At 46.1% G+C, this 14,593-nt stretch overlaps 1 protein-coding gene across 2 annotated transcripts in view; it reads right to left on the bottom strand.

The window, feature by feature from the left end:
- Nucleotides 1-14,593, bottom strand: part of DNAH9 (dynein, axonemal, heavy chain 9) — a 286,597-nt gene that overhangs the window by 29,687 nt on the left and 242,317 nt on the right. For both annotated transcript variants that reach the window (XM_010843000.1, XM_010842999.1), the window contains 2 exons: nt 8,207-8,400; nt 7,201-7,349 (listed from right to left, as the gene is read on the bottom strand). In XM_010843000.1, the coding sequence (XP_010841302.1) occupies nt 7,201-7,349; nt 8,207-8,400 (343 nt within the window). The remainder of the gene's footprint in view (nt 1-7,200; nt 7,350-8,206; nt 8,401-14,593) is intronic.

Raw genomic sequence — 14,593 nt, forward strand, 5'->3', positions numbered from 1 at the left:
AGGGGGATGACTGAGGATCAGATGGTTGGATGGCATCACCGATTCGATGGACATTAGTTTGAGCAAGCTCCGGGAGTTGGTGATGGGCATGGAAGACTGGCATGCTACAGTCCATGGGGTCACAAAGAGCTGGACATGACTAGTGGACTGAACTGAACTGAGAGATTAAACACATACATACGCAATCCTGCACAAACCTGAGCACTAATACAAGAGAAAAGTAACACACCGGGTGAACTGGGGCCACAGCAAGTTGACACTTCTCAATCTCAGGAGACCGTTCGGTAATCTTTCCACACGTCCAGAAGTTGCTACACTGCCCACTCCCCTCTGCCTTTAAGCTTCCTAAGGGTGGTGAAGGGGGACTTCCCTGGCAGTCCAGTGGTTAAGACTCCACGCTTCCACTGTAGCAGCTGAGGGTTCAATCCCTGGTTGGGGAATTAAGATCCTGCATGTTGCATTGTGTGGCAAAGTAAATAAATAAATACATGTAAAAAAAAAGAAAGCTTTTTTTTAAAAGAATTTAAAAATAAATAAATAAACTTCTAATGGAGCCCCCCACTTCTTATGCTCAGCACTTGGCTCCACTCTCTACTGCAAGATCTGCCATCTGGTAGAACACCTTCTATTACTGCCGTTGTATCTGACACTGCCCACATCCCTGTTCCATTCCCGTCCATAGCCCCCCCAATGGAAGAGATGCCCCGCACTCCCCTAGTATAAGAACAGAGAGAGGACTGCCTTTCCACACAGAAACAACACTCTGCTGATCTTGAAGCTGCTCTGTAGAGACTGGACATGCTCCAACCTGGCCAACTTCAACTGGTGCTTAAGAAAAAGAGAACGGCGTCCGGAGCAGTGAAAAAGAGAGTGTAATCAAAGTGTTGATAATCTAGCTGCAAAGACACTGAATTGAAAACCATTTCTTTGAACACCCCTAGTAGCAGGCTGACAAAAATCTAAATGAGCCCGTTGTTCTGACCAGCACATTGGAAAGAGAAAGAGGAGGCGGCGGAAGACCAAGGTGGTAGATAAATGGAGATGTCAGGATTCATCGTGTCAGTGCCAGATAATTGGACAAAGGAGGACGGAGACCAGGCAACATCATGTACGAGTCAAGTGAAAGAAGGACCAGAGACGATGCCTTGTGAGGGTGGAAAGGGGAGGGCCCGGGCGGACGCTGTGCTGTGAAAGAACGCGAGGAAAGGGTGTAAAGGAAAAGCAAACTGAGCTGCCTCAAAGAACAGGAGCATCATCATTGTCATCAGAGTGCCGTATGATGCTAATGTAGTCTTAGTGTTTCAAAGCCTTTTCACACCTGAGATTTCATGTTTATCCTCACAGCAACCCTAGGGGGAACGTAATAGGGGTGATGGGAAACAATGCATGATTGCTTTTAGATGAACCAAAAGCAAAAACAATGGTGCCAATAAGCAAGTGTGGCTCGTTCAGGAAGAAGGTGATGAGAAGAGAGAGGAGGGACCTCCCTGGCAGTCCAGTGGTTAAGACTTCGTGCTCCCACTGCAGGGGGCTTGGGTTCTACCCCTACTCAGGGAACCAAGATCTTGCACTGTGCACGGTGTGGCCAAAAATAGATAGAATGAAGAGACATGATGAGAAAACAGAAACAGGAGGGTAAAAGTAAACGAGTGTTAAAGGACTGATCTGTGAAGGCGAGAAGGAATGCGGTGTGAGTGAGTGGTGGCAGGTTCATGTTAAAACAGAGGCCAAGGAAAGTGGATGGAATTTCCTCTTCCTCCTCCTCCTCTATTAAGGATGGAAAATCGTGGAGGAGACACAAGTGTCAGAAAAGCACAGATTCTTTGTTTTTAATTTATTTAATTAAACATTTTTATTTTCTATTGGAGCATAGTTGGTTTACAATGTTGTGTCAGTTTCAGGTGTACAGCAAAGTGATTCAGTTATACATATATCTTTTATTTTTCAGATTCTCAGAAAAGCACACATTCTTAATCGAGTGTCAACAGATGAGCTTTGGAAGCTTAGAGAACTCCCAAGATCATACAGAGAATTTTGTTTGCCTGTGGGTTCATGCATTTTGGGAGAAGGGCTGGAGTGAGAATGGGGGAAATAAAATCTCTCATCTGACTTTCAGGGTGTTAAAACCTAGCCCAATGTTAAGAACTGCCATGGGGCTTCCCTGGTGGCTCAGTGGTAAAGAAAGAATCTACCTGCCAATACAGGAGACACAGGTTCAATCCCTGATCTGGAAAGATCTCACATGCTGCAGGGACAGCTAAGCCCATGTGTCACAACTATGAGCGCTGTGCTCTAGAGCCTTCGAGCCGCAACTACTGAAGCCCACACCCCCTAGAGCCGACATTCTGCAACAAGAGAAGCCCCGCAATGAGAAGCCCCGCTAGAGAGTAGCCCCTGCTTGTCACAACTAAAGAAAAGCCATGAAGACCCACCACAGCCAAATAAATAAATAATAACTGCCACGATGAAACAAAGGGTTAGAGACATGGAGGAGTTAAGAGCATGGATCACACACTCAAAGGCAGGGAAGGATCCCAGGCTTTCTAAGAGGCTACGTAGAGTAAAGCAGTGGATGGTATGATGCACAGATTCTGCCCAACTGCAGATGGTGAGTTTCCTTTATAAGCAGGGGCCTGGCAGACACAGGGGAAAGTGTTTGAGTCAGTCATGTGGATTCCAAACCTGAGAACAGGAGTCCATCAGACAAAATGATTAGACCCAAGATGGGGAGTGCATGATGAACCCAGAGTGTATGTTCTAAATGGGTGCATGAGAAAACAAGTCAAGCCATCCAGAAAGTGGCACAGGTGTGTAGGTAATTGCTAGCTGATGAGCGGCAATATTGCCTCTGCTAAGGAAACGTGCGTAAAGATTAAACCAAGGGCAGGGTTGAGATGATATATTCAGAGACAAATAACCAATATGGTTCAGGGACGGGTCAGCTTGCCTGGAATGACAGAAAGCTTCAATCTACATGATGAAATAGTTGGAGGTCACTTGGCAAAGAACAGGAGGAAATTGCTCATAAACAGGGTATATGAAAGCTTCCAGAAAGGAAAACATTGACTAAAAATAAGGAGGCTCGATTTGTTAATATGAAAGGAATAAAACCCCCACGGGACAGAAGAATACAGAACTCTATCAAAAAAAAACTGAAAGTCAGGAACAACTTAGCAATGACAACAGTTCTTTTATGTGCATTCATTCGTTTGCTAATTCATTCGACTGATATTTACTGAGCCCCGCTCTGTGCTACTTAGACTTTAAGACACAGATAAAGTCCTAAGCAAGATGTTGTGGTCCTTGATCTCCAGGGTCTTAGTGAAAAGTAGGTAGGCAAATGTAAGTTAAAATGATAAAAGAAAGGTTTAATTAGAATTGTATCGGGATTTCCTTGGTGGTCCAGTGGTTAAGAATCCACCTGCCAATGCAGGTGACTTGGGTTCGATCCCTGGTCCAGGAACTAAGAGCCTACATGCAGGGCAACTAAGCCTGTGCACCCTAGAGCCTGTGCTCTGCAAGAAGAGAAGCCACTGCCGCGAGAAGCCCACAGTCCACTACTAGGGAGTAGCCCCTGCTCGCTGCCACTTGAGAATGCCCGCACACAGCAATGCAGAGCCCACACGCCGCAGCAAAGGCCCAGCACAGCCAAACAAATACATAACACACATTCAAAAGGGCTGCATTAAACACTCTGAAGCAAATACATGTGTAAGGGAGACCCAGACAGTCTTGCAGGGAGAAGTTCAGGAGAAGATGATCCACGGAGGATGGGCAGGCACTGGACCAAAGAACTGGGGAGAAGTATTTCAGATAAAAGGGATGGATCGTGAAAATGCCCTGGGCCGGGAGAGCTCATGAGGTGATGGCCCTAAGAGAGCCATGTGGCTGGAGTATTAGTGTGCGTTTGGGGAAAGTTAAGATCTGAGGCTGAGGGCTTCCCTGGTGGCTCAGTGGTAAAGAATCCACCTGCCAATGCAGGAGATGTGGGCTCAATTCATGGGTTGGGAAGATGCCCTGGAGAAGGAAACGGCAATCCACTTCAGTATTCTTGCCTGGGAAATCCCATGGACAGAGGTGCCTGGTGGGCTACAGTCCATGGGTCAAAAGAAGAGTTGGACATGACTGAGCATTAAACGGAGAAGGCAATGGCACCCCACTCCAGTACTTTTGCCTAGAAAATCCCATGGACGGAGGAGCCTGGTAGGCTGCAGTCCATGGGGTCACTAGAGTCGGACACAACTGAGCGACTTCACTTTCACTTTTCACTTTCATGCATTGGAGAAGGAAATGGCAACCCACTCCAGTGTTCTTGCCTGGAGAATCCCAGGGACGGGAAGCCTGGTAGGCTGCCGTCTATGGGTCGAACAGAGTTGGACATGACTGAAGCGACTTAGCAGCAGCAGCAGCAGAGCAATTAAACAACGACAAAAGATCCAAGGCTGGACAGAAAGACTGGGGCTTGCAGGTCACAGAGACCATGTGAGTGGTATTGGATCTTACCTTTAGAACAGTGGGGAGCCACTAGAGAGATTTTAGTAGAAGTGCATTATAATCCGATCTGAGATTTAGCAAGATGAGTTTGGCTGTGAGTGGCAAAAGAATGCAGGTGGAGGAGGAGAAGAGGGATGTTAATAGGCTCTTGGGATAGTCCAGGAGATAGTTTGGTGACTCAGAGGAGGGAGGCACAATGAAACAATTAAACCCATCTGAAACACATTCAGGAGGTAGAATCAGTAGGACCAAGCGTGATGGGTGGGAGGAGGTGTCCAGGGTGACCGATTCTCAGGTTTCTAACACGAGCAACTTGGTGAATCGTGGTGACAGTTACAAAAAAATGACAGAGCAAGATTTCCAGAGGAAAGAGAAGTATGGCTCTCCCACATGAAAAAACAGCAGGCTGAGCGCTGAGCAGGTGAGTGAAAAAGGCCTGCACCTCACTTAGCTCATGAAATGTCACAACATAAGGTAGAGAGAGGACTTGAGAGTTTCCAGGGAATAAAAACAGGTCACCAACAAAGAAACAAGGGCAGGGGACTTCCCTGTGGTCCAGTGGCTAAGACACCAAGCTTCCAATGCAGGAGACGTGCGTTCAATCCCTGGTCAGGGAACTAAGATCCCATATGCCATGTGGCCAAAAATTAAATACTTAGAAAAAAAGAAACAAGGGAAGAATAACACCTTACTAGCATATGGTCTCATAGGAATAAAACTGAGTTCTAGAGGACAATCGAGCATTGTGGACACATTCTGAGTCAAAAATCATTTTGGACCTAGCAGAACTCATCAAATGAGTATGTGGGCCAAAATGAAGTCTTTTTAGTTACCCAAAGATTCAGAAATTTTACTTCCCATGATTTTTTTCTGATGACCTATGCTAGCAAAATTAGGATGAAGCCAATTGATTGTCAGTAACGGGAGCTAAGTTCTTATTTTTCATATCACAGGATAAGTAGATACTGAAACTTGATAAATTCAGAAGGAGTGATGTAAATCACTAACAGGAAATAGAGAAGAAATTATCAGAAGGAATAAGTTCAGAAACAGGCAAAAGCCCGAGGTCTGGGAAAGGACACTGGGTGTGGCGAGGGCTGGACTGAGAACTGTCGCTTTTCCAAGTTCTTTGTTATCAGTATTTAAAAAATACGTTACTTGAACTTCTGGGAGATTACAAAAACATACATTAAGTTAGTGAATAAGATGATTCTCTCCCTTAAACAGGTATCTACTCTTCGGAGCCAAACACCAGGTATATGGTACATGTTCCTCTCATTGTTGCTGTTGTTTAGTCTCCTAAGTTATGTCACACTCTTCTTGCGACTCCATGGACTGCAGCCCTCCAGGTTCTTCTGTCCATGGGATTGCCCAGGCAAGAATACTGGAGTGGGCTGCCATTTCCTTCTCCAGGTAATCTTCCTGACCCAGGGATTGAATCCATGTCTCCTACATTGGTAGGTGGACTCTTTACCACTGAGCCACCAGGAAAGCCTATTCCTTTCATTACATACGGAATAACAGGTTGCTTGTGGAGGTGTAGTACTCGGTCTGTATTCTTACCTATAAAGACTGGACTCTATAAAAACCCATCAAGTCTTGATTTAACTTGGCAACATGCTGCAATTTTGTTAGTTTAATTGTTTTGATTAGTCATTTATTTGTCACCCTTTCATTTACTTACTGAGTACCTATCATATGAGAAGAACTAGGAACTTGAATACTATGCTGAAAAGGACATTTATCCCCAGGGAGCTCTCATTCTCACATAAAGACACCATAGTCATTGGACGATTACAGTGTGACATACAGATAGAAGGGTGTTCTAAGAGTACATGGGGGGTGGGATACCAAGCACCCTGGAAGTCCAGTAGGGCTTCCTGGAGGTGGTGACAATGAAATGGGTATTTAAAGGATGAGTAAAAGGTAGTCTGGTGAAGGGAGGCCAGAGGAGAAACAGACTATTCAGGAGAATGGAATGGCTTCTGTGTTGAGTGAGAAAGAGGGCAGTAGGGAAATACAGGCAGAATAAGGAGCTCCCAAAGATGTCCATGTCCTAAGTCCCGGAACTGGTGAATAGATGTGACTTTACGGCGAAAGAGACTCTACAGATGTGATTAAGGACCTCCAGATGGGGAGATGACCCTGGGTTGTCTGAGTGGGCCTGATTGTAGGTGTCCTTATGAGGGAATGAGGTAGACAGTAAGCCCCATTTATGATTCCTGACCTCCAGAACTGTAAAATAATAGTGTTACCTTAAGCCTCTAAGTTTGTGATCATTTGCTACAGAAGAAACAGGAAACGATTAATGGAAACTAGGCTGGAGAGACAGGGAGAGACTGGAGCGTGAAGCTCCCTATAAGTCAAGTTAAGGAGTTTGGACTTTATCGTGAACGCAATAGGAGCTGTGAAAGGATTGTACCTGTATTTCAGAATCACTGCTCCAACTACAAGCAGGGGAATGGCTGGCAGGGAGGGTGGTGAGACAAAGTCTCCTCATGAATCTGCTACCTTATACCCCAGAACAGTCCTCCAGTTGGTGGTGACCCCCTGGGGTCGGTTCAGTAATGACCCAGATCTCTGTATGCTTAGCAAATATCAAGCATTGCAAAATGAGCCTTGAATCAGGAAAACGGAAGCTGACAGAGGCAGAGCAACAGTGCATGGGGCCGGTGCAACCTTGGCTCCACGGTGCGGTTTGCATACCTTGACTTTCCACATCCTTCAGTGGGTCCACCCCTGGAGACAGGATGAAGAACATGGGAGCGGCTGGTCCTGATTCTTCAAAAGAGGCTGCAAAGTCCAGTGCTCTTCCCACCACATACTTGCTTCCTAACTTCTCCTCAATAAAATCTCTGCCAGGGGACAAAAAAAAAAGGTCTATGGGTGTACATCGGTCACAGAATGATAACATATGAGCAACAGAGGTCTGTGGAAGTGGAAAGATGCACTCAGGGTCACGGCTTGGAGCTGGGAGCAACACCAACACTGCTCACTAAGTCGACACTCACAACCCACGTTGCTAGCTGTGCACCCGCTCACCTAGATCAGGGCTCCTTCTGGATCCCCATCCATCCAGGCCACCGCTGACTCCTCTATGGAACCTAGAGGTCCTGTTACATCACCACCGCCCATCAGAAGACTGCCAGGAGCAGCGTCCTCAGAAAGCAGCTAAACCCTGCACACGTTAGATCCCTGAGCTCTTCCACGCCTGTGTGTGTATGTTTAGTTGCTCAGTTGTGTCCGACTCTTTGCAGCCCTGTAGCACGCCAGGCTTCTCTCTCCATGGGATTTTTTTTCAGGCAAGAATACTGGAGTGCGTTGCCATTCCTTTCCACCAGGGCATCTTCTCAACCCAGGGATCGAAGTCGCATCTCCTGCACTAGCAGGAAGATTCTTTACCACTGAGATGTCAATGAGCACCTCTTCCCAAACGGGTCATTTAGATTTTAAGGCAATACTGCAATATATTGTCAATACATGTTGCTGACAATACATGTGTTGACAATACATGTGTTTAAGAACACAGAGCAATGGGCCTTGTGGGATTCTGGACGTTGGCACAAAGGCTTTTGTCATGATAAACTTGTGGCTTTGGGCTCAGCCCTGCTGGCCTGGCCACACTCGCCCTGCCTTCCCTGCTGCCCCTGGCCTACTCACCACCCCTGGCCTCCTCACCACCCCTGGCCTCCCTGTGGCCACCCATCCCTACCGCAGGGCATAGGTCATCCGGTCCGGCCGCAGGACTCTTATCATGCAGAGGCGCTGCAGGGCTGTCTTGTGCTTCCACTCCTGGGGGAATTTTTCCTTCTCAGGACATTCTGATTCCACGAACTTCTTCCAGCTTTTGGTGGATCCCTCAATGTCCCGATCCAGATTACAGAATTCTTCCATTGATGAAAGTGCCTGGAAAAGGTCAGGGAACCTGGCTCTGGATGCAGTTTCTCCTGAAAGCTGTCATTTGCACCGTCGCTGGGGGTAGGGGAGCAGGATGGTCTTATAGACACAATTCTGTCTCATCTCTCCTCCTTTTCTGGAGTCTCAAATCTTCCCCCCAGCACAAGGGAGAGGAAGGATTTTGATCAACTCACCTCCATCAAAAGCCCCAGGGATATGTAAGGTTTAGCAAACAAAGCATTTGGGAAGTAATCAGCAGTGGGACTGAGAGCACCCCCCAGGGGGTACCGCACGGGAAGAGGGACAAGAGGCTGCTGTGAGTTTTCTGATCACAGCTCTGGTACTGAAGTCTCTGACACCTCCCTTTCAATCCCATTCTCATGCTGCCAGCAACACCTGTCAATTCCATCCCTCAAGATGTCTCTAGGATCTAGGATCATTAACTTTGTGTTAATGCCAACTCTACTCTAAAATTTCCACGTGTCTCTTGCTTTCATAAGGGTTAAGTCCAAATACATGAATCAAATCTCTTCCTTTAGGGCTTCCCTCCAATCCATCCAGTTAACCACCCAGCCCACGTCCTTCCCCCTCTGTCCACCCACATTTGACTTAACCCTGGAAATGTGCCAGGCGCTCTCCCAGATTGATGTCTGGTTCACACTTCTTGCATCACGGGAGCAGTCCTCTCCTCCACAAATTCTACTCCTTTCCTTTCTTGTGTTGGGCATAATTATTTATCAAGGTTCTACAAGTTGTTAAAAAGTGTTAGTCACTCAGTCATGTCTGACTCTTTGAGACCCCATGGACAGAGGAGCCTGGTGGGTTACAGGCAAGAATACTGGAGTGGGTTGCCATTCCCTTCTCCAGGGGATCTTCCTGACCCAGGGATTGAACCTGGGTCTCCTGCTTTGCAGGCAGATTCTGTACTGTCTGAGCCACTAGGGAAGCCTTTACCAATTGCTAACAAATTGCTCAAGTCCAGTCCCAAGTCAGCCACTCACACCCACCTTCTCTAACCTGGAACACACAGCCCTCCACTCCCCTTTGTGGACCACTCAGGACTACTCACAGAGTCGATACATTTTATAAAGACTGACTCATTTTACGGATGTGTGACTGCTGGTCACTTTTAAGCCTTATCTCTCCCTCTTCCTCTCTGTTCCACCAGGCAACCTGGTAGGTAGTCTGGGTGCTCCTTCCTTTGTGTAAAGGGAAGTTGTATCATGCAAGCCTTTGCCCCACTCCCAACAACCACAAAAAGCCCAAGACACCACCTTTCTTGCTTCTCCCAAGCCATTTTCACGCTACTTAGGAACTCCCCTACTCTGCCCAGAAAGTCTCATTATATGAGCAACAAAGTCTTTCATGCCTTCTGGGTATGCACGAGGCATCGTCAGTCTGGACATGGGAGCTGCATTTTGGGTGGGGCTCCATCCTGTTTCTTCAGAGTGCCCAGGTGAACCTCACTGACTCAGTCGCCTACCTGCAACCTTTGCACATCACTCAACTCTCCCTGTGGGTTCCATCTCTCCAATGAGATGAAAAGCTACACTGGGTCCAGGGCACCTACCACAGTGCTGTGAACTTTAAGGAACCCACTCATTCTCATTATGTGAAGTCTTTCATTCATTCTTTGGTATTTATGAGATGTCTGCTACATGCCAAGTACTTGGGAATACAAAGGCGATTATACACGTACCTTCAAGGTGCTTACAATCCTAAGCTAAACAGAGATGAGGGAGGGCTTAGTAGGGATGTAGAATTCTGTTGGGCAAAGAGAGAGGTGGAGAGAAGGGAAGGGCATTTCATGGGGAAGGATCCACGGAGCCCATGTCTGAAGCAGGGAGGGTATGGCAGAGGCCACGTGACTGCAGTGGAGGGGTGACAGGCGACAAGGGGAAGGTCAGGCTGGAGAAGGACACATACACTCGAGCTGGGCTTGCCCAGGCTCTTCTCCTGAGTGGACGAACATGTGTCCTGTCTAAAGTGCCCTATCACCTGGGCTCTGTGGCTTCCCAACTTCACTCTGATCACTCAGAGCAGGGGGCGCACCTGTGGTGCTGAGACATGACCTGGACTGGAGTGGGGTGGCAGGGGAGAGGGGGCGTGGGGAGTTGGAGGGGGAGGAGGAGCATGGTGCGTGGTAGAGGAGGGGCGGTTTGGGGGAGTAGTGGGGGAGGGGGTAGTGTGGGGGATGGACGGGAGAGCAGGGAGTGGAGTGTATGATGGTGGTCGAGGCACCAGAAGACGAGAGCTCTGGTCCCAGTGCCACTTCTTACGAGCCTCTTTTGACTCAGAGCCTGTTCTTAAACCTTTGTGGGCTTTGATTTTCTCATTTGGAAAATGAGGCCATGTAATCATCGTCTGCCTAGCTCATGCTCTAATGTACCTATGGGTGCTCAGAAGACTGTAAAGACCCTCTTTGTGCTTTTTGGGGGCTCCTATGTTATCAGATTGCAGTTGCTGGTCTGCTTGTCTGTGACTCCCACAAGATTGAGAGTTCCCTGTTGGGCAAGAACATTCTGAGCCATCTCTGTAGCCTCAGGCTTTGCAGGCTGCCTGGCACTTAGGAAGCACTGCATTAAAAAAGTTGGACATCTGGGCGGCTGTTGGGAGGGCCCTTGGCAGGCTGAGCAAAGCTGCAGATGTGGTGCTTAGCTCTGTCTGTGCCGAGGACCAAACTTCCGTCCTCCTTCAGGCGGCCACTTTCCCCCCTCTTCCCAGCTTGTGTCCCCATTAACCCTCCTGCAGGCCCATTACCCTCCTCTGGAGTCACCACAAAACTGAGGACATTACAGGGTGATCAGGGCTCCCAGCTGGCGTGGCTGGGTCTGAAACACGCTTTCCTGAAGCTCTGGGTTGAACACAATTGCAATGTTTAATCTTCCAAATGAGGGAAAGGGATTTCTAGCCTTCTAATAAGCTAAATGGAAATGACTAATTAACCTAATTACGTTGGACTGGGTACCAAAGTACAACTGTGCTAAATTGGCATCTGGAAAGGAGGGGCCTTTTCAGAGGCTTACAAAGCTGGGTGGCGCGAATGAGGTCTTCTGATGGAGATGATAACATTATCATCTGTTACCTGGAAGTTCAGCTTTGGATGAGACCTTGAAACTCCTTACAGAAGTTACTGATAAAAGCAGTATTTGATCACAGATTTCATTCATCACCTGTTTATTAGGCCTTCTGGGGAATCAAGGAAATGCATCTTCCTCATCAGATAGGACGCTTAAAAATTATTTGTTTAATCATGTCCTATTCAATTCTACTTCTTTTGTTTCTTTGGGCTAAAATCCAACTGAACACTTAAAAAGAGCATCCGTCAGAGGCTGCACAGGGCATTGTGCGTCACCAGCCCGCATCCTGCACTGGGCTGGATCTGGAAGGGGCTGGACGCGGTGGCTCCCGTAACAAAACTTGGAGAGAGAGAGAAAGAGAGAAAGCTTCACTCATTTGCAGAAGCCTTTGAACAGCCAGATGAGCTTAGCTCGCAAAACAAAACTGAAAAGCAAAGTGAAGAAAAGCAAAGCAGACCAGACAAAAGAGGAATGGGAGTAAATTGCAGAGGCTTTTGAGGGGAGGGATGTACGATGAACACAGTGTGGAGTGCTCTCAAATCAGTTATTCTTTGTGGCTTGTGCTGCAGCAGGCTTTGTGGGATTACAAAGGAAAAGGCAACTGGACTGGACTCAGCTGGGCAACTCACAGGTCCTCAAAGGTTTTCCTTCGATGGACAATTCTATTGGGCACAACCCATGTCAACCACAGCATATACACACCTTGCTGTTGTTTAGTCACTAAGCCATGTCTGACTTTTGTGGTCCCGGGGATCGTAGCCTGCCAGGCTCCTCTGTCCATGGCATTTCCCAGGCAAGAATACTGGAGTGAGTTGACATTTCCTTCTCTAGGGGATCTTTCCAACCCTCGTATCCTGCATTGGCGGTAGGTTCTTTACCACTGAGCCACCAGGGAAGCCCATATATACCTGAGAGCTGGGTAATTAATAATCATAATTGCAATAAGGTGAATTGTGTCCCCTAAAAAGATAGGTTGAAAACCTAACCTCTCAGATTTGTGAATGTGACCTCATCCAGTAAAGATGAGGTCAGGAGGGTGGCCAATATGACTGACATTCTTATAAGAAGAGAAGAGATGCAAAGACACAGAGGGAAGATGGCCATGTAAGGACCGTAGAGATGGAGGCAGAGACTGGAACCGTCCTGCCACAAACCAAGGAATGCCTGGGGCTCCCGGAAGCTGGAAGAGGCAAAGAAGGATGCTCTCCTTGAGCCTTTGGAGGGAGCAGGACCTGTCAACGCCTTAATTTCAGATGCCTAACCTCCAGAACTCTGGGGGAATAAACGTCTGTGTTTTTAAGCCACCCAGCTTATGGCACTTTGTTATGGATGTTCTAAGAAACAAATACAATAACGATAATCAGCTTCCAGTTACTGAACATCTATGTGTGTCACATAACAGATAAGAAAACAAAGATAACCTGTCAGAGGTCACAAGCTCAATCCTGAAACTGAACCCAGGAACGCCTGACTTCAGAGCCTGCGTCAGCTGGTCTACCTCCATTATTGGCCCAGCTCAGCAAATGAGCGTATTCAGAACTGCTCTCCAGAATTCATTTCCCATAAGGGCGTCAGACTCCGAGCCGTTATTTTCGAGCTCCGTGACCTGTACTTCCAACAAGGACACCACTCGCCACGTTTGAATACTGAGCAAACAAAATGTGGCCAGTATGACTGAAGAAGAGGGTTTTTATTTGCTTTTAATTGTATATATTTATTTTAAAAATTTTAATGCATTTATTCTTTTCTGGTATAGTGGATTTTTTCTGCATAGGATCTAGTTTGTTTTTGTTTTTGTTTTTTACAAATTTAACACATTCTTTTTGTTCATTTTAATTATTTTAAAATTTAAATTTAGAAGCTGGAACTTTTGGAGAACTTTTGAGTACATTTGAAATAACTTGGGTATATGAATCAACTGCTGTAACTCTAAATTTTATAAAATCTAAATTCAAGCCAAGTATTTCTGATGAAGATTTAGTATCTGAATTGAGATGTATTATAAGTGCAAAAAAATATACACTGGGATTCAGACTTACTTCAAAAATGTAAAATATCTCATTCATGATTTTTGTAACAATTACATATTAAAAGGATAATATTTTGGTTGTATGGGTTAAGGAAATATATTATTAAATTTATTTTTGTTGATTTCATTTTACATTATTTTTTGCATTTTTAATGTGGCTACTAGAAAAATTTAGATGACACACGTGGCATGCTTTCTATTTCTTTTTCACAGCACTACTCTAGGTTTTGTCTATTCATATGTTATGTGGCCTAGAAAAGCTGATTTCCCACACATATGCTCGACACATTATAATTATTCTTAGGCATTTGTGACTTTGTGGTTTGGTTGCTGTTGTGAATGGAGTTTTCCTTCCCAACATAGTCTTCCCCTTACTTGCCAGATTGGATTCAGAATTTCAAATGAAGTTAATATATAAAAATCAAATCACACCTTTATTATTTAGATCAGGGATAAGAAAACTGAGGCCTGCAGGGACAGTCTGGCCCACCAGCTGTGTTTGTAAATAAAGTTTTATTGGAACGCAGCCACTTCCATTTGCTTACCTATGGTGTATGACTTGGGCAGAGTTGAATAGTTGCGACACAGTGTGACCCTCAAAGCCTAGATATTTGCTGTATGGCCCTCTGCAGGAAATGTTTGATGGCTTTTGATTTAGACATAGCTCTAAAGATGACTAAAAGAAGAGCTGCAGATTCTGAGAAAAGTTAGAAAAACATTTCGGGCCACGGCAGCATTTCACAAGATGACTCCTTTGAAGAGGACAGCATGCATATAAATGATTATGTGCTGGGCTTTTGTTCTAAAGTAAATCAACTTGGATGGCTCTCAAGGGAGTTGGGCTGAGTGATCAAGCCAGTCCCCAAAGGTTGCATACTGTATAATTCCATTTATATAACATCCTTGAGATGACAGAATTATACAAATGGAGAACAGATTAGTGGTTGCCAGGAATTAGGTTGGGGGAGGGAGGAAGTTGTTTCTATAACAAGCGACCTACACACCAGTAGGAGTTTTCTAGATCTTGACTGTGGTGCTGATTACATGAATCTTCACGTGTGATAAAACTAGACACACACATGCATGAAAACCA

The sequence above is a fragment of the Bison bison genome, unplaced genomic scaffold (genome assembly GCF_000754665.1).
Source record: "Bison bison bison isolate TAMUID 2011002044 unplaced genomic scaffold, Bison_UMD1.0 scf7180017864180, whole genome shotgun sequence".
Lineage (NCBI taxonomy): Eukaryota > Metazoa > Chordata > Mammalia > Artiodactyla > Bovidae > Bison > Bison bison.